The 22,946-nt window shown below is 48.6% G+C and overlaps 1 protein-coding gene and 1 long non-coding RNA gene across 3 annotated transcripts; one reads left to right on the top strand and one right to left on the bottom strand.

The window, feature by feature from the left end:
* Window positions 1-11,891: 11,891 nt before the first annotated feature.
* Window positions 11,892-14,062, bottom strand: LOC143820288 (uncharacterized). The gene is made up of 3 exons (XR_013225299.1): window positions 13,950-14,062; window positions 12,358-12,397; window positions 11,892-11,983 (listed from the first exon to the last, which is right to left on the bottom strand). It is a non-coding gene; the product is annotated as an uncharacterized LOC143820288 (long non-coding RNA).
* On the top strand, window positions 13,307-22,627 carry LOC143820286 (growth hormone-releasing hormone receptor-like). Of its 2 annotated transcripts, none has more exons than XM_077302894.1 (12): window positions 13,307-13,434; window positions 13,923-14,030; window positions 14,458-14,576; window positions 14,935-15,029; window positions 15,950-16,082; window positions 16,244-16,397; window positions 17,061-17,121; window positions 17,763-17,832; window positions 18,516-18,607; window positions 19,635-19,770; window positions 20,236-20,277; window positions 20,624-22,627. In XM_077302894.1, the coding sequence occupies exons 3-12, from the start codon at window positions 14,529-14,531 to the stop codon at window positions 20,804-20,806; spliced, it is 1,014 nt and encodes a 337-aa protein (XP_077159009.1). In that variant the 5' UTR covers window positions 13,307-13,434; window positions 13,923-14,030; window positions 14,458-14,528; the 3' UTR covers window positions 20,807-22,627. The 2 variants fall into 2 exon arrangements, with proteins under 2 accessions (XP_077159009.1, XP_077159011.1); XM_077302896.1 differs by having other exon boundaries at window positions 13,311-13,434; window positions 20,663-22,627.
* The last annotated feature ends 319 nt before the right edge of the window (window positions 22,628-22,946 follow it).

Here is a 22,946-nt window from a genome sequence, read left to right as displayed (position 1 = left end):
AAAGCAGCCGCTTTCTTTTGGGGGAAATTATCCCTGTTGCCCAGAGATCAAGTCTAATTCTAAATCATTTCCAGGCCCCCTCTGGAAGCTGACAATGCTTTTCACAGTCGCCATGAAGACTGAAGAATTCTGAAGTTGTATTGAGGCTCAGGAAGTCAAAGCAGTGGATGGCCAAGACCTGATTTCCCCTTCCAAACGGTCTGAGTCCAACCAGCCATCCCTCTTTCTGATATTGCTTTTGTTAAGTCAAGGTCTTATCATGAGCTGACCGTGAGCGTCACCTTCCATTTTCCCGTCATTGTCACGCTCCTCGGCTTGACGTTGATTTGGCTCTCTGCCTCTGTATTCAAGAGTCTCCAAGGAGGAAATGTCTTTCGGTACATTAATCCTGTTGGCAGAGTTTAAATATGCAAGAGAAGTAGAGCACCATGCTGCTTAAAGGAATACAACAGTTTATCAAGAAGAGAAACAATGTTGTATAGGAAAAAAAAGGAGAGAGACAGTCTGGTCTACCTGTCTAACCGTTGATCTACATTCATTCCTTCTGTTCTGGTGGCAAGCAGGGAGGAAGTGTGCTCAAAGGAGCAGGAAGTGTCCCGTTGAGGACACAGGAGGAGACGATTTGAAAAATAAGTATGCTAAACATGAATCTCTCCAATGCCCCCTGTAAGATAGTCTTAATATGCTTTTGAATCACGCACACTACAAATACAGTACTATAAGTCCTAAGATTCTAAGAATGGAGCCACTGATGTGAAATACTTGCTTGCAACACATATTTGTGTAGGGATTAACATTGTCCAAAGTGACTTTGCTCTTTGTGGGCTGCCAAAAAGATAAATAAGTGGGTTCCACATCAATTGTTGCCTGAAGTCTCACTAGAAGCTCAAAGGATTCCACTGAAGCAATCGTAGTTTGGTCACATGGATGGATGGATGGATGATTCTAGGGTGGGGGGAGTTCTCAGTGGGGCCACCAGGCCAAGGATTCCCATCCCCAGTTTACTGAGCAGAAGCAGGAAAATTGGTAGAGAAACTATGGTTTTCCATAGAGTTTCTGGAAATTCCTAGAGTCACCCTACATCACTCTTTGGTTTTCCACTGAAGTGGCATAGTGCCACATAGGACATTGTGACCCGCCCTTTGCCCTCCCCCAAGCTTCCCAGGCACAGACTGGCATCCCCAAGCCATCCATGGACCAAGTCCTTAAAGAGAAAGTAACCTGTCAGTCTGCATGATGTACAGATTCACATTAAATCCTCAAGAATCACTGCCTGAAGGCCCTGATTATACCTCTTAGTTTGTGGTAGTGTTGACAGTAACATTTGACCAATATGCAACATAAGATGCTTGAGAAACCTAAAACTTTGCACTGGAGAGCTCACATCAACCACACACAGGGGGATGAAAGGAAAACTGGTAATTTTATTTCCCTGCATAACTGGTTAATGAAATGGCTCCCTGGAGGCCGGAATCGATGCCATGCCCTAGCCAATAAAGGCCGTGAACTGAATTTAGAAGACAGTGGGGAGGAATTAGGTTGCATCCTGGGGGCGGTGGAGAAAGATTCTGGAAAGGAGAGAAGACATTAAGCAACAGATCAGGCTAGGGCAGGCAGGAAATGAATGGATCCCGGTGCAGAAATTCGAGGCTACAGAGGCATCTGTTAAGGAATAATCAAATCAGCTCCGGCTGCAGTGAGAGAGGCGAAGCAAAACGATCCCTTTGGTGTTTTGTCTAACTTGGACAACCCTGCCAAAGAGGCCCTGTAGATCCGAGGCCCAGAGGAGTCAGCCAAATTGCTGACATTTTGCAGCATATTTCAATGGGTAAAGTTGCTAGGTGCTTTGAGGCTGCAGGCGGGAGACTGGGGGAGGGGGGAAATGTTCCAGGGGTGGGGAGAAATGCTGCAATGTGCTGGCATCACCCAGAAGTGACACTGGCACATCGGGGTCATGGGAGGGGGGTGATGCTCTAGCTTTAGGCAAAACTCTGGTAAAATCTGCTTAAAGTCATAGTTTTGCCACCAAAGCACTCATTCCGCATGTCTCAGATTTGCCGATGTCGTTTGCAGAATTCTTCCTGTTTACCGTAAGTTTGGGAGGAGGTTGGGAGGGGCCAAGGTGAGTCTGGAAAGCAGGGGACCCCCTGCCCAGACTTGGTAGCCCTATCAATGACCGTCATGGGGGGGGGGGGGTAGGCCCAAGGTCTTGCAAAGAGCCTTCCCATCCCTGTTGGTCATGAGAAATAACTAAAGGAAGCTTTGACTCTCAAAAAATCTTATACCCTGGAAATGTTGCTACTGCTTCTGAATTCGAATCTCGCTTTTCTCGTGTAGACCAACAGGGCTACACACCTGAAAGTGACTTAATGGAATAAAACATGATCGAAATGAGTGGGATTTCATCAAGTAGCCATAATCTGGATTGCGGCTATAGGGAGCATTATATATTCCATGGCAGGGCAGTCTGTGGCTCTGTTGACATGATCAGGATTTTATTTTTGCGTGTGGATCCGTGCTCGGTGTCTGTCAGCTAGACTCCCGGGTATTTATCCTCAGAATGGTTAGGAGCAGCTAAATATATGTAAGCCCTAATAGGTTTTCATGGAGATGACGTCCAACCTTTTAACATGAAAAGGAAATCGAGCCTGGTCGCCATGAGAATTCACGTTCTCAAAGCTGAGACTCCGGTGCTGTTCAAACCTGCCTAAGGGCTAATGAAATAAATGGGCCAGTTCCCAGACTTCTGTTTTCTAGGAAGAGCTAATATGAATGTTCTTCTGGTTAGGAAGAAATCCACGTGAGTGCACGTTAATTCTGTTCTGCACGTTCCCTTGGATTTCTTGCAGCCTTAATGTTTGCCGACAAACTCCACCTAGGGGAGAGAGGTTTCCCAAATTCTCCTCCTGCAAAGTCACACCTGGATTTGGGAATTCTGGATTCCCTGAACTTATCTCCAAATCGTAATTGATTTCCTACGGTTCTGCTTTGTTCAGTTTTTTACTTCTCCCCTCCCACCCCAGGGAACTGGGGATTTTTTAAAAAGGGGGAAACCTGGTCCACCCTCCAAAGCAGCCGTTCTCTCCAGGAGAAGAGTCTGTTGCCGCAGTCCACAGCCTGGTTTCCCAAAACCCAGATGAGCTTGTTCCTTGTAAGGTCACGCTCCTTCCATCTCCCACATTGATCGGTCGCTTTCCTCTTTCTTTCCTCTCTCCCACTGCTGTTCCTCGGTTCCCTACCCTCCCTTCCTCCCTTTCCATCTGACACTGGCCCGGCTGCCGTCTTGTTCCGTTCGGTCTCAAAAAGACATTTCGGCTAAGACTTGGCTTCCATTTATTTGCTTCGAGACTGGCTGTCTTGTCTGTTGGCAAATTTAAATACGTAAAGTGCAAAGCACCGGTTTAAAGAATAAACAACTTTGAAAAGGAGAGAGGACATCCTAACTGTCTAACTGCTCTGCTGGAGGCCATCAGACAGGAAGTGGGCTCAAGGGAGCAGGAAGTATCCAGTTGGGCCAATCAGCGCACAGGGGGAGATTATTTGGAAAACACCAGGAAGTTCCTAATTGAATGTTGCTTACTGCACATCTCTTCTGATGCCCCCTGAGGGATGTTCTTCCTATGCTGCTCAGTCATGCACACGACAGATCTGTCAATGTTTCCACTGGAGGTGTGACATTTCCAGAAATTTTGAAGTCACAGGGAAAGACTGGGGTTCTGCCCCCCTTTTTTTGGGAAAGAAATGGCAGTTGGGTGAAATATATGCAATATTTGCTGCCCTATCAAACCTCAACTAACAATGCTGTTTTAACAACATAAAATCATTTGTAACTTACTCTGCGCATAAAGTGGCAAATCTGACATATTCATAATGTGAAATATTTGTGGAATATTTTTTGTGGATCTTTTTAAAGATCACTGCTTTAATTTCCTACAAGCAAAGCTGCAAAGCTCCAATGCTGGAGAAGAAACCAGGCATTTCACCCATTCTGTACCCCCTCAAAAACAGACTGAATAGTCCAGACTAGCTCTGTTTTGCCAGTGTTTGTCTCTTGTGGCCCTTCCTTGCATACTCAGGGATTTGCTGATTGCCACTGTGGGATGGGAGGTGAATTTCCTCCAGGCCAGGCTGGATTCTGGAGATTTTTTTGTGGTGGTGGAGATCTTTTGGGCCTGAAACTGGGGTTATCATGAGTAGGCAGGCAGTTGTAATTTCCTGCACTGTGCAGGGGATTGGACTAGAAGGTACCCTGGAGGGTACCTTCCAACTCTATGATTCTGTGATTCTGTGATTCTATGGCTGACCACAGGAGACCACCAAGGCAGTTCAGGGGCACTGTGCAGAGGAAGGCAATGGCTAAGTGCTGGGACTTTTGAACTTGGCTATGTCCTGAGTCCCTCCAGAGAAACACAGCTGCAGAGTCACTGATTGTTTTGAAAATATGTGAAGAGAAGAAGAAGAAGAAGAAGAAGAAGAAGAAGAAGAAGAGTTGGTTCTTCTATGCTGCTTTTATCTAAGCGGCTTCCATTCGCCTTCCCTTTCCTCCCAACAAACACCCTGTGAGGTGGGTGAGGCTGAGAGAGCCCTGATATTTCTGAAGAAGAAGATTTGGGGCCTTTTCGCACGGGGATCTTTGTTGCAAATTGTTTGCGGAATGAAAAATCGCCATTTAAAATAGTGGAATTCGTCGTTATGCATACCTGCCTTTGTAGTGGAATCAGTTGCGTTTTTTAGCATTTCCCACAGGCTTCCGGTCTCGGCAGAAATCGCTAGAAAGGAAGCGCTATTGCCAAGCTCGTCCCGCCCCTGGCCATCAAGCAGCCAATGGGCAGCCGTTAGCATGCTCCCAAACAGCCCCTTTCCCTTTAAGAAAGGTTTAAAAAAAAAAAAACAGACCCATAGCAACGAATCTAGGTAGATTCGTTGCAACGGAGAGACCCATCCAGCTGCCTAATGTGAGCTGTCGTTTGATTGTATGATCGTTGGCACGCTGCCTCGAGTGATAAACCCCCCCCCCCTCACGGGCCCGATTTTCGGCTGAATTAATGTGTAAAAAATAAAGGGACTTTATTTCAGCAAACGGGCTTTTATGTGGTTTGTGCTTAGTGACTAAAGGTGAAGGACTGAAGCCAGGGAAGCCTCTAAACAGAAAGAGGCTCGCTGGTCGTTTATCCCCGCTCGCTCGGAGAAAAAAAAATGGCGATCGCTTTGCCGGAAGTTTGGAGGAGAGAGCCAGGGGGAGGGACTTTGAAGAACCCGCAACAATGGTAACGCACAGGTCTTTAGCGCTATTGTTGCAGATTGGTTGCAGGAGTGTATCGCTATCCGGAGGGTGAATCCACTTTTCTGGATTCCCCTGAAAGCGCTACAACGAAGCGCTTTCTGCGGGTCGGTTTCAGGATTGTTGCAGATTGTCTACGACGTCGTGGGTTATGGCAAATTAGTAGCGTTTCCAATTAGCAACCATTGTGCTATTTTGAAGCCGTGCGAAATGGCCCTTGGTTCTTCTATGCTGCTTTTCTCTACCCAAAGGAGTCTCATAGGGGGCCCCCTTTTTAGCAAGCACATGGAGTCCGGAGTATTTGTGCTCGATCTCTCCTTCCGATAATCCCCCTCCCCCGGCTTATATGGAATCCCTTCGTGCAAAAAAAGGAAAAAGGAGGGGGAGTATTGTTAACAGGAAATCTATCTCATGGGCCACATTAATATGGAAACCAGCCTGTCGGACACTGAACGGCTGATTTATAAGACCCGTGCAAAAGGAACATTTTTACATACAAAACAAGCAAAGAGCTGTTATCCAGATTGTGCCGACCGGGCTTCTAAAACGCAAACATGATGAAAGTGCCATGACTGATGGGTGTGTGTGTGGGATAATTTGTTAGCCAGCTGAGTTGTTGTGCTTTTCCAAATACAAAAAACAAAAGAAAGAAAAGAAAAAGAAACCTAACCAGGTAATTTGCATCACTTCCACGGCTGGCTGGGATGCCCTGCTGCAGCATACAAATCTTTCCTTAACGGCTTGTTTGGAAGCAGACTCCCGTCGAAGGCTCCGGTGTCTTCCTGAAGTCCTCTGCCTTGTAATCCCTAAGAGAAGAGTGTGGCTGGGTCAGGGCACAGAACTGGTTTCCCAGAGTGGCAAAGCAAGGGTCCCTGGGAAATCTAGGGACGGGATGGATGAAGGTCAAAGTCGAACGCTGCTGCTGACCCTCAGCCAACGGCATGAACTGTATACAAACTTTCCAGCGTGGTGTCATAGTTAAGATCAGGGGTAGTCAAACTGCGGCCCTCCAGATGTCCACGGACTACAATTCCCATGAGCCCCTGCCAGCGAATGCTGGCAGGGGCTCATGGGAATTGTAGTCCATGGACATCTGGAGAGCCGCAGTTTAACTACCCCTGGTTAAGATCGATGACTTCTAACCTGGAGAGCCAGGTTTGATTCCCCACTCCTCCATATGCAGTCAGCTAGGTGACTTTGGGCTGGCCACAGTTCTCTTAGGGCTGTTCTTGCAGAGCAGTTCTCTCAGAGCTCTCCCAGCCCCATCTATCTCACAAGGTATCTGTTGTGGGGAGAGGAAGGGAGGGGTGTTTGTAAGCTACTTGGGGGCTCCTATGAGTCGTGAAAAGTGGGGTTTAAAAAAACAGTGCCTCTTTTCTTCATTTAGGAAGCCCTCTTAGCTAAAGGCCACCAAGACCTTCCTAGCTTGCTCTTGTCACATCTTGGAAGCTAAAGCAAGTTTGGCCTTGATTAACACATGGATGGGAGACCTCTGAAAAAATCCTGGATCGCTAAGAAAGGGTAAACTAATGAGGATTCTGAGGCCGTCCCAGATTCGGTCAATAAAGTGGTTTCTCCCAGGTAAACCAAGGGGTATAAATGGGGTTCCCTTGCTTGCCTGCATTTTTAAGTTGGGTGTATTTCTGTGCCTTCTTCTACTACAAGATTCCATCTCCAAGACAGGCAAAATGTTCATGCACTGCACAGCATGCAGAAGGCCCCGGGTTCAATCCCCGGCATCTCCGGTTAAGGGTCAGGAAGGAGCTCACGAGAAAGAGCCCTGCTGGTGAACCAGGAGAGCTGCTGCTGGCCTAAGTAGACAATACTGGTGGACCAAGGGTCTGACTCAGTAGATGGCATCACCATGTGTACCTTCTGTGGACCACGCTCTGCATTTCTTCTTGCCATTCCCTTCTCTTTACTTCATCCTCCACTGGGCAGACTCACAACCAGCTGACTCCCTTCCTACCCCACACAGGAAACAGACCTTCTGGCCCTGAAATCTCTTCCCCGTGGTTCCTTTTGCATTTTCTGCTCTCTTCTAGGGAAACTCTATCCCTTCTCCCCAGAGTGATTTCCCCCCCTGTGGACTAGAAACGTGGGAGGAACACAGTCTTTGGAAATGCTTGCCCAAACCTGTCAGGCCGTATTTGGATGGAGTCCATCAAGGATGGGAGTTCCTCTCTATGGTACACAAGTTACTGCCAGACAATCCTCAAACCTCCTGGCTACACAATATACAACATAGGATTTAGAAGAATAAGAAGAAACGTTGGCTTTTATACTCCACTTTTCACCACTCAAAGGAGTCTCAAAGTGGCCATGAACCGGCTGTGGTAGAATGCCACTACCCGAAAAAAAAGGGAAGTGCCATAGGGTAGCTCTAGCAATCTGTGGGGACTCTATAGTTCTACCATAGAGATTCCAATGATTCCTAGAGCTACCTTTCTGGTTTGCTTTTTTTTTTTTTACTGTCATAATGAAGCACATAACACCAACATTTTAAGAAAAAAAATCCCTCTGCTGTTGCTCAGATTGGTAGTGGGAGAAGGATCTTGGCAGCCCTGTTCTTCCCCAGTACTGGCCACCTAAATTCATTTCACTGGAAACTGGGCTGTTCAAAAAACCTACAGGTTCTGCCCCCAAATCAAGAGCTCACTTCTCCCCCTCCCGCTCTCACTCTGCCACCAGTGGACGCCCCACTCGATGCGAAACTTTTAATTCGGAACGAACCGCTTTCCAATCAGGGCAGCCGGCTTCCGGCGCACGCTTTGCGCAGGGTCAGCTGATCTCAATGCTTGCAGCTAACTCTCCCGGGCAGGTCTGTAGCTCTTCTGGTGTGATTATTACTATTCATTTTGCATTTCAGCGGGATAGCTTGTCTCCCGCTCTCCGGCAGCAAAGGGCAAGTTTCTTAGAATACGTTGTACAGAGAAGCAGGCAGCATCGGAAGCAGGCGAGAGACTTATTAATATCGAGTCTTCCCCCACCCTCTACCCGTGCCCCCCTCCCATAGAGTTGGTCATTTGTGAGCTAAAACTCAAATGCTTCAGAACAGCAACAGTTAGGAGATCAGAGCGAAGAGACTAATTTTGTTTTTCACCCCAGAGATGCTTCTCCGTATCCACAACGTGAATTCAAGAAACCTCCGGGTCTTCGTCATGCTGAGCATCGCGTCTCAGGTAAGTAACCGGACAGGTGGTGTTTGTCTTCTTTTGCCAATTGGGCCATGTCTGCTTGGAACGAATGCGTCAACACAGGTATAATAACCAACATCCTCTCATTCATTTGGCTTTGATGCGGTTGCCTCTGTGGAAGATGCTCAGAGAGGGACAGACTTTAGCAGGGGCACATGGTGGCAATTCTCCCCGACCCCATCAAAGTTGTGCTCCTTAATTAAGATTGTTTGATATGGATGCGATAGAGACTTCAATTTTATAGTCCCTGAAGAGCTACAGAAAAGGGTAACCCATTGGAAAAAAACTTAACAGGTTGTTTCGGTATAAGGGGAGGGGGGATAGTTGGACAACAGCCCCACATTGGATGGATGCTTAGCTTCCTTGAGTATTGTGTCTAGAAAGGATGTTATATATTTTAATATCAGTCACATCAAATAAGCATTGAGGGGACGGGGGGAATCTTCTATCTTATGTGCGGATCGGACCGGGACAATTTTGTTCCGCAGTAATGCCGTTCACATGAGATTAAATGATTATTTTTGAGGGGTGGGGAGAAAGTCTCCTAAATGGAATTATCTTGCAATTCAATTGCAGTTTTTCCCAACATTGTGGATTCTGGTGGAGCTGGAGATTTTAGGGGGAACAGTTCAGTCGGTGAAGATATGCAATAGATGCTGGTGATCGTTATAATTGTTGACCACCTTAACGTTTATCAGCTTAGCTAAAGACTGGACTCTTTCAAAACATTCATTAGAAAGGAATTCTACAAAGGACAATATGAAACATTTTCATATTCAAAAGTTTATAATTGAAATTTTGTCAAGCGACTTTGGTGTCAGGGTTAAGATCCGCAGCCTCTAATTGGGAAAGATGGGCTTGAGTCCTCACTCCTCCTCAGAATCCTAGAATCCTAGAGTTGGAAGGGACCTGCTGGGTCATCTAGTCCAACCCCCTGCACTATGCAGGACACTCACAACCCTATTGCTGACAGTGTAAGCTGCCACCCCCTTGAATCTTCACAGAATCAGCCTCTCCGTCAGATGGCTCTCCAGCCACTCTTTAGAAATCTCCAAAGATGGAGAACCCACCACCTCCCGAGGAAGCCTGTTCCCCTGAGAAACCACTCTGGCTGTCAGGAACTTCTTCCGGATGTTTAGACAGAATTTCTTTTGCATTCATTTCATCCCATTGGTTCTGGTCCGTCCCTCCTGGGCAAGAGAGAACAACTCTGCTCCATCCTCTACTAGTCCTCTGAACCAACAAATCATGATTTGGCAAACCGGACAAGGTTGAGTCGGCCATTTCAACTTATTGGGGAATGGTGATTCAAACCAGATTCAGCCAATTCTGAATCGAGGCTGATTTGGGTACTTTGGGACTGATCCGGATTGAATCACACATCCCTAATCAGAACATCAGAAGAGCCCTTCTGGATCAGACCAGTGGTTCTTCATCTAGGCCAGCATGAGATTGTCAGCAGTGGGGGTGGAGGAGCTGACTCAAATGCCAGACCTGTCTCCTTTGGTTTCAGAAGTGGAAAATCAATGGCTCAAAGAAGGGGGTGAGGCACTCACTCATGTTCTCACCCGCCCCCGATTCATTAGCTATATGAATCAGCTCGTGCCTCTTTGTCTTCATCCAGTTGGGACCTCTCATCCTTTCCTAATGCTGACAAGCCGTGCTCTCGTCCAGATCGATAACAGGCAATGGAGTATTGGAAGACTCCCCACGGGTGTTTTGCTTAAAGAGGCAATCGATATCTTTGCAGCATCTTCAGATCCTTTGTGGCTTCGCCGTCAATTGGAGTGATTGAAACGCACGTTGAGCTGTCGGGATGGGCAAGAGGCAGCTTGACTTGCTGTGAGGAGGCCGTCTTGTGCAGCAACTGGGTGGTTGCCACTGCATGGACAGGAGCTCAGCTAGGTCTACCCCCGTTCAAAAAACTCTTCCTTCCTGATATCAAACTGCTTCAGGTTTAGTGATGTCAAAGGCTTGGTGGGCCATAAAATGGGATGGACAGCCACAGATTGGTGGTGAACGAAAGTTGGTAGCTCTGGGTCAGAAATACTTGGAAGTTTAGGGACCAGAGTCTGGGGCAGGTGGGGTTTGCAGAGCAGGATATAATGCGATAGAATCCATTCCCCATAGCATTCCCCATTTATTAAGTGGCCATGCTGTGCTCTATTGGAGGTTACCATCTTTGTTCCTTTGCTCTCACCTGCTCATGCCAAGAGCCTTGAGTGATCTTTCTATGTTTAATCAGAGATGTGCTTAATCTGGGCCCATAACCCCTTTTGGCAGAGCAATTAACGAAGCACTGTTGCACAACCTGATTAAAGTTTTATTTAGGAATGAATGTACTTGACAGGAAAGAGTAGATGCAGAGACAAACTACATTCCTGTAACGTGCTCTATGAGGAGGTCCCCTTGGCCCTGACTTGGAAATTACAACTGGAGAACAGAGCAGTTGTGTGAGTCCTCATGGGGACTCTATGGAGGGCACATATTCAATTGGCCACTGGCAGATTTCTGTATCGGTTCAATGTCCTGATGCTGACCTTTAATGTGCTACGTATTCCTGACGGATCGCCTCTCCCAATACGGTCCCTGGAAAGCTTTGTACTCTGCCAATACCAATCTGTTGGGAATCCCTGTCCCAAAAGACATTTGCCTGACCACGGCCAGAACCAGGGCCTTCTCGGTTTTGGCTCTGACCTGGTGTAACAAGCTGGCTGCTGAAATTAGGGCCTTGACAGGGCCTGCAAAATGGCACTTTGTTTTATTTGTCTGCACATTTGTTTTATTTGTATTAATAAATAAATAAATTTCAATAATAAATAATAAATTTTGAGCCACCAGTCTCAAAAATGTTGGGGACTCCATTGCACCTCAACAGCTGTCACATCCGAATTCTATTCCATTTATCTGACATATCTGACAAAGAGGGTTTTGAGCATTCAAAAATGTTCTCTAAGGTGCTTAACTCCTAGCAGTTCAACAGGGCTACCCACTGAAATTCCCCTGTTGTAGAAAATTAGCATGTCAGGGAATTAGCTCTGCTCGGCCTTCTCTCTAACATGCTGATCATTTCGAACTAGAGCCCAGTTGTGCTTTTGAGACCGATACGTTTCTTCAGATGCTTCCTTTCCTATATGCAGGAAGGGATTCGGAAGCGGAGGTCTAAAAACAATCTGGCAGCTAAGGGATAAACAGGAGGGTTGGAAGAGAGCCAGAAGAAAGAAGGGAAGGGGCAAGCATTAGAGAGATGAGGAACGCCATATTGCTTAGAAACAGCCAGCCGACTCCTCTGCTTCAGTGGGCCTCTGAATCTATTGTCAAATTAATGTGAATGGGAAAGCTACACTCGAGAGAATCACCGTGTCCTGTACGCAGCATGAGGCAAAATAATCCATAAAGATGTTTTTTTGCAACTGGGCTGAATATTTATCCTGCTGGTGTGGAAATGAGCCACCTGTTCTGGGGGTTGATTTCACCGTGTTTTGATCTTTCTGGGTTTCATTTGCTTTAAAAGAGAGAGAGAGAAAGAGAGAGAGAGAGAGAGAGAGAGAACAAATCAATGGCTTGTGACCCTGGCCATGGATAGGGTGGAGAAAGCAGGAGCATAGGACAGACATTAAACGGCCATTCCCAAAATGCGCTGTGGGAAATGTTGCCTTTCAAACTGAGTCGCCTCAGCTCTGTTCACAAGCTGGAAGGAACTCGTGTGCAATCTGCAGATGGTGTCCCCTTGAGCACCATTCAAGCGCTTCTTTCCTACACGTTTGGACACAGTTTGACCTGGTCAATGGGTGGCGAAAGGGGAGTGATAAAACTCCTGGGGGACAAGGAGCAAAGTCTCTTTGGGGCCGATTCCATGGACAAGGAAAGGACTCTTACCTGTGGTCTGTGGGAGATGGCAGTTGTATCACCTGCGCACCTGAAGGAGGCGTGGAGATAAGAGAGAATATCAGTAACATTCTAAGCTAAAGCACCTGCCTCATATTTAACATTTCACTCCACGATTGTGGTTGTTAGTTGCGAAGTTGTGTCTGACCCATCGTGACCCCATGGTCAATGATCCTCCAGGCCTCCCTGTCCTCTACCATTCCCCGGAGTCCATTTAAGTTTGCACCGACTGCTTCAGTGACTCCATCCAGCCACCTCATTCTCTGTCGTCCCCTTCTTCTTTTGCCCTCGATCGCTCCCAGCATTAGGCTCTTCTCCAGGGAGTCCTTCCTTCTCATGAGGTGGCCAAAGTATTTGAGTTTTATCTTCCTGATCTGGCCTTCTAAGGAGCAGGCAGGGCTGATCTCCTCTAGGACTGACCGGTTTGTTCGCCTTGCAGTCCAAGGGACTCGCAAGAGTCTTCTCCAGCACCAGAGTTCAAAAGCCTCAATTCTTTGACGCTCGGCGTTCCTTATGGTCCAACTTTCACAGCCATACATTACAACTGGGAAGACCATAGCCTTGACTAGACGCACTTTTGTTGGCAGGGTGATGTCTCTGCTTTTTAGGATGCTGTCTAGATTTGCCATAGCTTTCCTCCCTAGGAGCAAGCGTCTTCTAATTTCTTTGCTGCAGTCCCCATCTGCAGTGATCTTGGAGCCCAGGAAAATAAAATCTGTCACTACCTCCATTTCTTCCCCATCTATTTGCCAGGCACTGAGAGGGCCGGACGCCATGATCTTCCAGGATATCGCAGGGGAAAGGTCACCGCAAAGCTATCAGGCATGTTGAAGAGGGGAAATTTAAAGCGCCCCAAATCAAAATGCAAATTGAATTTGGTGTAGACTGCAGAGATTTCATTGATGTGGGAGTGGGTCAAAAGGCCCATCCAGACCACACCTGGGACTCCTTCTTCTTAGGCCTTTGGAACCGGACACGTCCAGCCAGAATGTGACCACATCACAGCGTGGAAGAAGAACGAAAGCGACTGCCTCAGAAGGATCCAGCAGCACAGGAATGAAACGGCAGGTACCTTAGGGGGAGGAGTCAGGGGAGGAGGGAGGGGAGGAGTCAGGGGAGGAGGGGGAGGAGTCAGGGGAAGGGAGGGCTCTCCTGCAATCTCATCCTCCTGGAGAACACCTGGAACGGCAACCAATGCCCAGATGCAGGAAGTCAAATTCCCTGGGGGAAATGGCAGCTTGGGAGGGTGGGTTTTAAGGAATTATGTCTCACTGATAGAGTTACCAGCCCACCCCCCCCGAGACAACATTTCTAGATTCAAGTTGGGAAGCTCCTGGAGATTTGGGGATTGAGCCCGGGGAGGACTGGGACCTCCGTGGAGGAGGAGAATGCCACAAAGCCCACCTTCCACGCAGCCACTTCTCCAGGGCTCTCTGTGGTCGGGAGACAAACTGTAGTTCAAGCGGACATCTAGGCCCCACGTGGAGGCTGGCACCCCATGGATCAGTACGGTTGAGGGGCAGCAAGGTTTTCAAGGGCATTCCTCTCTCCCTAAGCTTGCCAGAGACAATGGGATGACTTACTCTGCTGGCCAGATGCAAACCCGGGACAGACGCTGACCTTTGACTGCCCAGGCGTCATTGTCCACTACACCAAGTGGAGAGGTGAGTGGCTGACGAGGGATGGGCGGTTGTCTCCCGGGGAAGTTGCTCCTCCAACTCCTGATTGCGAGAATATGATTGTAAACCACCTTGAACCAGGGCGGGAGAAAAGCGGGATATAAATCAATAAAGAATCATAGACACAAGTGGGATATAAATCAATAAAGAATCATAGACACGAGTCATAGACAGATCAACACAATGCGCGGATGATGCCGAAATGACAAAACGGGGGCTTTCTTGCAGCGGTGGCGGGAAAATTTATTGATGCTTTAGGATGGCCCTTTGTCCCCTGCATCCCCCATGACTATTAGAACCCAGTTAAATATGACTGAGGCCTGAAATGGAAAGTGGATGTTCCTTTTGTGTGTTACTCCCCCCTCCCCCTCCCCCTCCCCCTCCCCCTCCCCCTCCCCCTCCCCCTCCCCAGGCTGGGTGAAAAGAAGTTGCACAGCACAAGGTTGGGCCGACCCCTTTCCCCCATACTCGGTAGCCTGTCGGATGGAAGAGGAGCTGATTCGGGACGGAGAGATTGACATGGATGCCAACGTAATGTAAAAGCAAATGAATGGAAGGCTCTTCGAATTTTGGGGGTGGGGGGAGGAGAGGGGATCCCTGCCCCCCCCCACCAAGGACTCCACCAACACCTTTACTGGTGTTGGCCAAGAGTTTTTACAGTGGGTGGGTGGGACTAGGTGCTTAGCTGCCGAACTCTTGGGAGTTGGGAGATTTAGAAGACCAATTTCTGTCTCTGTCTCTGTCTCTGTCTCTGTCTCTGTCTCTGTCTCTGTCTCTGTCTCCCCCTCTCCCTCAAGTGATGTCTCAGCAGTGAGGCCTCTCCTGTTTTCTCCCCAGAGGGATCTTGATTCCCCCTAAAGCCCACTGACAGTTCTTTCCCCACACACAGTTCTACATGGTAACCGTGAAAACCATCTACACCATCGGCCACAGCATCTCCACCGCCTCCCTCGCCATCGCAGTCGTGGTCCTCGTTGCATTCAGGTGCGTTCCCAGAGCCCCGGTCACCCTGGGGGGAGAGTCCAGTGTCCCGAAGCGGCTGGAGCTTCTTCCCCCAGGTCCATTTGGCCACTATCTGAAATAATCTCCATACAGTCCCGACCTCATGGGTGTCAAGTGCTGTGAACTCACAGCTGATTCACAGGGACTCCTCATGAGGTTTTCAAGGGGGGGGGGTGTTCAGAGGTGGTTTCCCGTTGCCTGGCTCAGAAGAGGGACTCTGGACCTCCTCGGTGGTCCTCCGTCCCCATGAGAATCAGGGCCAACCCTGCTTAGCCCTTGACATTTTATGGGGTTTTGCTGGCCTGGGACTTCCAGGTCAGGGCTACAACACCGAGCAACTCTCTTCAAATGACATGATGCATGTGGATGCCAATGCACATAAGACGGGAGAGGCCATGGGTCCTTTGGCCCTCACCGTATAATTGCCATGTTTTGAGCATAGCATCAATGACGGACAAAGGCGAGTATTCTGGCTCTGAGCCCATGATTGGGAGTGCTGCTTTTTCTAGTGCTTCCACCTATGGGGCCAGAATGGGCATGACCGATCTCTTCCTTAGGTAAGCGTCCTCCTGCTCCCAGACTCCTGTTCCTACGGCTTCTCAGTGGGAACAAAATGCAGGACGGCTCAGAATCGGAGCCACATCAATGTCACAGCATCACCCGCCCAGGCAGGAACCTGGAGGTGATGTCACAGGGCTGGAGCGACGCTCTAGAACTCACTCAGACAGCCTATGGTTTACCCCAGAGCTTCAGAGGAAGCCTAGAACATCACATAGCTCTGGTGGTTACGCTCTCCTAGGTTTGCATCCAAAGTTATGTCCTTGGGGCAACACTCGAAGAGTCGCCTGACACTCTCTCTCTATGCTGTGCTTCATGGATCGCTTTCTCCCTTGTCCCTGCAGGAGGCTCCGCTGCCCAAGAAATTACATCCACATCCATCTCTTTCTCACCTTCATCCTCAAAGCCATCGCGGTGTTCGTCAAAGACTTGGTGGTTTTCCAAACGGAAAGCACAGATTACTGCAGCTTCTCCACGGTAGGCTGTCGACTGCCCCAGAGCAGGTCTAAGTCTTGTGAGCCTGGAAAATTACATGACGGGGAGGGGAGTCCAGGGACGCCATTTTGAAATGGCCCATCGCAACAGATGCTCCTTAGGAAAGGACCATTTATGAACTCCCCCTCCCCCCTGTTCTTCAGACTCAATGCAAGGTCTCCGTGGTCTTCTTTCACTATTTCGTGATGACGAATTTCATGTGGCTGCTCGTGGAAGCTCTTTACTTGAACTGCCTGCTGCTCGCCTCCTTTCCCCACGGGAGAAGATATTTCTGGTGGCTCGTTCTCTTTGGCTGGGGTGAGTTCTGTGTGGCTTCAGTTTCTTCTTAGCCCATTAGTGTAGGGGTTCTGCTAGGGTGGAGAACCAACCCCACAAGTGAACCGTTCTAGTCCCAATGATGCAATTGCACCCTGACGTCTGAAAACCAGCCTCCTGTCTCCCAAAGAGGCCAACCAGATGGCCAAGAACAGGGCATGTAGGCCGAGGCCTTCCCCTGATTTTGCCTCCTGGCTCTTGTATTCAGAGTCTTAAGGGCCACTGAATGTGGCGTTTCCCCCCAAGACACCGTGGCCAGTAGCCGCTGATAGACTTTTTCTCCATGAATTGATCGAATCCCCTTTGAAAGCTGTTTGTTCTTGTGGCCATCCCTACATCCTCTGGCAGCAAATTCCACATTTTAATCACTCTCTGCGTAAAGTTGCATTTCCTGGTGCATCCTGAACCTCCTGCCCATCAGTTTCATTGGGTGCCCTGGAGATCTAGTCTTTTGGGAGAGGGAGAAAAATTTCAAGTCTGTCCACTCTCTTCACCCCAGGGATAATTTTACAAACCTCTCTCATGTCCCCCTATCTGTGTATGGATCAGCCTTGCAGCACTGGAGAGGACAGAAACAAATTTCTTACTATCAATGTACTAGCAGGAGGCACCAGACTCTTTTGTTTTCTTTCTTTCACCCTGCAGGTGTGCCGACATTCTTTACTGCAGTCTGGATCCTAGTGAAGGTGCATTTCGAAGACACCGCGTGAGTCCGGCCACCTTTCCTGATTCTATATCTGGGCTTCCCAAGCAGGGAATCTTTAGGGTGGTGACAGCAACAAAGAGAGAGAGGGCTGTGAGGATCCTGCATGGTGCAGGGGGTTGGACTAGATGACCCAGGAGGTCCCTTCCGACACTATTATTCTATGATTCTACATATGAGCCTCTTGTGGCGCAGAGTGGTAAGGCAGCAGACATGCAGTCTGAAAGCTCTGCCCGTGAGTCTGGGAGTTCGATCCCAGCAGCCGGCTCAAGGTCGACTCAGCCTTCCATCCTTCCGAGGTCGGTAAAATGAGTACCCACCTTGCTTGCTGGGGGGTAAACGGTAATGACTGGGGAAGGCACTGGCAAACCACCCTGTATTGAGTCTGCCAAGAAAACGCTAGAGGGCATCACCCCAAGGGTCAGACATGACCCGGTGCTTGCCCAGGGGATACCTTTACCTTTACCTTTATGATTCTACACAGGCATATTGTGTTGATTTCTGGCTTCTTCGCTCTTTGCTGCCAGGAACTTCACTCCCATCCTCCGTCAGCCGGCAACCCTAAATACATATTAAATAAATCAATGCACCTTTTGAGAGGCTCTGGACGGTTCTTTGCACTAATTATGGGGTCCATTTTCTAGGTGCTGGGACATAACTGAGGGCTCTCCTTACTGGTGGCTGATCAAAGGCCCAATCACCTTTTCTGTTGCAGTATGTATTATATTTCCTTTTAAAAAAAAATATGGCAGTAGGGAAAATTGATCATTTTCAAGACAGGGTGGGAAGGAAGGCCCTGAGCTCCTGGGCACATGACCTCCACTTTCTGGAAACAAAAATAAAGCCCTTGAAACAGGATTCGTATCCCTGAATGCTCTTCCGCGCAATAAGATTCCACAAATGCAAAAAAATCCGTTTTCAGGATACGCTGGCCCGAAGACCAAGAACATGAAAACACAGCATGGGTTTTAAATCCAGAGCCTGTGACACCCCCCCCCCCCCCCCAAAACTAAGTGGTTGAGTTAACGTTTTTCACCTCCGGAAGCCCGGAACAAAAACTGTCCCAAATGTTTTCTTAGCGCATACCCCTAACAAACTGTTCAATCTCATATCCAAAAAGGTAAGAGTAGTTCAGCAGTGGGATAGGCTGCCTAAGGAGGTGGTGAGCTCCCCTTCACTGGCAGTCTTCAAGCAAAGGTTGGATACACACTTTTCTTAGATGCTTTAGGATGCTTAGGGCTGATCCTGCGTTGAGCAGGGGGTTGGACTAGATGGCCTGTGTGGCCCCTTCCAACTCTATGATTCTATGATTCTATGATCTGCCATTGTTGCTGCTGATGCTGCTTTCCCAGGAACTTTCCCATCCCCTCAACCCCCTTTTTAAAAATCCCGCCCAGGTCAACTTTGTCCTTTTTGTCAACATCATCAGGATCCTGCTGAAAAAGTTAGACCCCAGGCAGATCAACTTCAACAACTCCTCTCAGTACAGGTAAACGACCGGGGACCCAAGATGGCGAACGGTGTGGAAGCTGGTTGGTGAAAGTGTCCGTGGTGGGATGGCGGGAAGAGGAGGGGGACATTGTTCTCTCTTGCAATCCGAGAACTTGGGGTGAACTGGCAGGTGGGCAGCAGACTTGGGAGGCCCAGCCTAGGCTGATGTCATCAGAGCTCAAAAGTTAACCCAGCCATTTTCCCGTCATCACCAGATTTTGAACAGACACATCCTGTTTGTGCACTTATGTCTTTTACTGAGGTTTTTAAACGTCTTAATATTTTAATGTGGAACGTTTTGGGGAGGGGTGGGTGGGAAGTTGGTTCTTTGCGGGCCCTATTTGGTAGAGTGCCAGGGCGGTCTTGGTGATTAGGAGGGTCTGACTAGTTTCTGGAAGGCCCAGGTTCGAATCCTCACTCGTGTTGCAGACGTTTGCTGGGGGACCCTGGGCCATTCACACCACCTCCACCTGACATATCTTGCAGGGTTGTTGTGAGGATAAAAGGGAGGAGAGGAGAAAGACGTAAGCTTCTTGGTCCCCCGCCCCCAGGGAGAAAGTGGTGGGGTAGGAATAAATTAAATAAATAATAGAGATGGTTTAAAGAAAGAAGTTTCCTGAGACAAATGGTTGTGAGGGTCTCGTCCAGGAGTGGCCAAACTGTAGCTCTCCGGATGTTCATGGACTACAATGCCCATGAGCCCCTGTCAGCACGCCACTAGAGGGAGCTCATGGGAATTGCAGTCCATGGATATCTGGAGAAACTTCCTGCTGCAAATTGTGGCTCTCCAGATGTCCATGGACTACCATCCCCATGAACCCCTATCAGCATGCCACTGGCAGGGGCTCATGGGAATGGTAGTCCATGGACATCTGGAGAGCTACAATTTGGCCACCCCTGGAGCCTCAGCTCAGAGGTTGGTGACCACTGCCATCTAGTGGCCATGGTGTGCCATTTGCAAGACCAACATGATTGTCTTTTCACCCCACCCGAATTGCTGCTTCCAATTTCTCACCCCCTGTCAGGCGCCTCTCCAAATCGACCCTCCTTCTCATCCCCCTGTTTGGAACACATTACATCATCTTCAACTTCCTTCCGGAAGGAGAACACGCCCACGTGGGAATCCGTCTCTACTTAGAGCTCTGCATTGGATCCTTCCAGGTGATTAGAACCACACAATCACAGACCAATGGAATTGGAAGGGCACCCCAGGGTCATCTAGTCCAACCCCCTGCAGAATGCAGGAAACTCACAGTATCCAGATGATGATCCCCTCCCCCCCTTATACAGACTTCCTGGCCATTGTAATGGGATTAAAGCAAATGGGCAGAAATGTGATCCCAAAACAAGTAAGAGAAGACCACAGGAAGATAAGAGGAGCCCAGTTGGATCAGGACAGTGGCCAATGCACTCCAACACTCTGTGTCTCACGGTGGCCAGGGGTCAAGATATGAGAGCCAGCGTGGTGTAATGGTTAGGAGCAGCAGATTCTAATCCGGAGAACCAGGTTTGATTCCCCACTCTTCCTTCACATCCAGCCAGCTGGGTGTCGGGCCATTTCCCAGGTTCATGGCTTGTACAGTTCTCCATCCTGGCTGATGCTTCTCTTTTTCTTTTCTCATTCAGGGGTTCCTTGTAGCCATTCTGTACTGTTTCCTGAATAAAGAGGTAAGGGTTTTTTGAATCATTTTTTGAATCATTGACAGAGAAGGGGACTAGCAGAGGACGGCAAGGGGTGAGAGGAGAGCTGTGTTGAAGCACGTAGAAGGCTGACACATTGTTGAAGGGGCCAACTTGCAGCTTTATAGACAGGGACTAGGAGCAGTGGGTTCAAATTACGGGAAAGGAGGCCCCACTTAAGTATTAGGAAGCATTTTCAAACTGATGCACTATTGAAAAGGCCACTAGGGGGAGCAAAAGAGGTGCTGAACCAAAACACAAGACAAAGGGACTTAAAACGAGGGGAATGGATATGCAGAATAGCCCCTAGTTCTATATTTTTGACTACATCTAGAAACCCACAGCTGTATCACCAAGCCTCTCTTCTTTCGAGGTGCAAGCCGAAATCTGCCGGAAGTGGCATGGCAACACTTACGGGTGGATGCCCATCTGGAGGAAGAGGACCAGGTGGACCATGCCGTCGAGTTCCGGGATCAAAATGTCAACCTCTGTGTGTGAAGGACAACCAATCGGATGAAGGCAGGCAGGGGCGGGCAAGCCCAGAGACCCGGAAGTCATGGATTCCCAAGATACGTTTCACCCAGATTTATCAGCAAAGATTAGGGCTGGTCCATGCATCCCTTTTTGTGGCCCTTTAGCTTTTGCGCATCCAAATGGTCTATGGCAGAGCAGATGCTACACATCTGTCTTTCCCTCCTCATTGCCTCAAGCGTAGCTTTTCTTTGGGCTTACTTTCACATATTTGATGGCGAGTCAAATGTCAAGGGTCCTGTTGACAAAAATTCAAGTACTCAACACGGATGTGTGATGTTGCCCTTTGCGTCCTACCTAGCACAACCCTGGTGCTGCTGTGGAACATCGTTACAGAGTTCAAGAAACTGTCAAACACTTTCCCAGCCAGAGATGACTGACTGTTGTGGGTTTTCTGGGCCATGTGGCCGTGTTCTGGTGCACAAAGCAGCCGCCCTTTGGCATGGAGAGATGGCCATCTTGCCGTGTCCTCCCTCTGAAGATGTCACTTACTGGAGACACGCCAGGTTCTAAAACTACAGGACTACGGCCACATAGCCCAAAAAACCACAACGGCCAGAGTTCAAGGAATCTATTTCTTCAGATGGCTTCCAAGTATGACTGTAGCCCCAGCAGCATTGTGATTTGGGGGAGAAGGAGGGGAATGTACAATCCGGGATGGAAGGGCAGTAACATGTATTGAAGGTGCTGTCCATTGGTTGATTTGACGTCTGCTTCTTCTCGGACTCTGTCTTCTCAGCAACGCTCCTCAATGTTTGTGGGATGCTACTGAGTGAGGTGATGCTCTTTTGATGCTCAGTGTATCATTAACTGGGCCTGCATAAGCAGCTGCCTTGGTCTTAGATGAATGTTGTGGTCAAGGAGACCAGGGTGACCATCTTCAACTGAAATGTAGAGATGATGCCTGTCAGGAAAGTTGATGTCCTGATGAGTTTGGCTGCCACTCATGGAGCAGATGAATTGTTTTTTTTGGGGGGGGGGTACCCTGGATCCAGCACTCCCGATGGCAAAGCAGGCCTGGAACGGTTACCAGGAGCGCTTTCTTCCACCTTCAACTGATCTGAAGCTCGTCTTCCTCTTTGAACCTGACCGATGGGGCCACGTTGATCCATGCCTCTGTTATTTCTAGACTAGACTACTGTAAATGGCCCTGTATGGGCCTGCCCTTGGAGATGACTCAATAGCTTCCCACTGTGTAAAATGCATTAGCTTGTCAGTTGATTGTGGTCAGACATACTGGCTGCTAGTCTGTTTTCTTGTTCAGTTCCAAGTGATTTGGAACTAAAGCCCTTCACAGCCTCGGACCCACTTAGCTGAAGAATACCCTCTTTGTGTCAGAACCCAGGGTCAAACCGAGTTTATTTCCTCCTTGTAGTGCCCTACTAGCAACTAGTACATCACCATAGAATCATAGAATCATAGAGTTGGAATCATAGAATCATAGAAGGGACCTCCTGGGTCATCTAGTCCAACCCCCTGCACTGTTCAGGACACTCCCAACCCTCTCGCTCCTCCACTGTCACCTGCCACCCCCTTGAGCCTTCACAGAATCAGCCTCTCCGTCAGATGGCTATTTTCAATCATTGCTCCTAACATCTCACCGAATGGTCCAGTGTTCCCCATCACTGCCAGCCTTCTGGACAGCCCATTTCTTGGAGGTCTAATGTTTTGTCTCTGCTCTCTGGCTGGCTTATTAAGGGCTCCCTGATTCTTGGATATTTTGCCTGAGCTTCATTGTTGGTCAAGTACAGATTTCGTTTTATTTATCTTACTGGGAGCTTCTCTGGTCTTTTCTGGAAGGGGTTTTTTTGATATTCTGAACGTGAAGAACTTAATCATACTCCGGGAGACATTTGGGGCCAATACAGACAAGGAAACCCAGAGCTTCTCGTCTGGCGGCACTCCCCAAAACTAATGTGCCCCTTTAATTGGCAGGGATCGTTAAATTGATTGGATTATTGCAAATCTCTCTGGAGGAGGGGGTTTCCTCCACTTATCCGGCCCTGACGGAACCGCGGCGTGAAGAGTGAGGAATTTAATGTTGCCGGCCCATCAGATGGAAAGTCTCAGGCCGTTAATTGAGTTCTAAACCCGGACAAAAAGAAATTCCTCAGCTTCAACGCAAT

This window comes from Paroedura picta, chromosome 11 (genome assembly GCF_049243985.1).
Source record: "Paroedura picta isolate Pp20150507F chromosome 11, Ppicta_v3.0, whole genome shotgun sequence".
NCBI classification, from domain to species: domain Eukaryota; kingdom Metazoa; phylum Chordata; class Lepidosauria; order Squamata; family Gekkonidae; genus Paroedura; species Paroedura picta.
Note: the sequence above shows the minus strand (reverse complement) of the source record. Positions and strands in the feature narration are given on the sequence as shown.

Coding starts and splice junctions, on each gene's coding strand:
- LOC143820286 (XM_077302894.1), top strand. CDS start 14,529: ATGGAAGAGGAGCTGATTCGGGACGGAGAGATTGACATGGATGCCAAC. Junction 18,608..19,634: donor AACAACTCCTCTCAGTACAG/GTAAACGACCGG, acceptor ACCCCCTGTCAG/GCGCCTCTCCAAATCGACCC. Junction 19,771..20,235: donor TCTGCATTGGATCCTTCCAG/GTGATTAGAACC, acceptor TTTCTCATTCAG/GGGTTCCTTGTAGCCATTCT.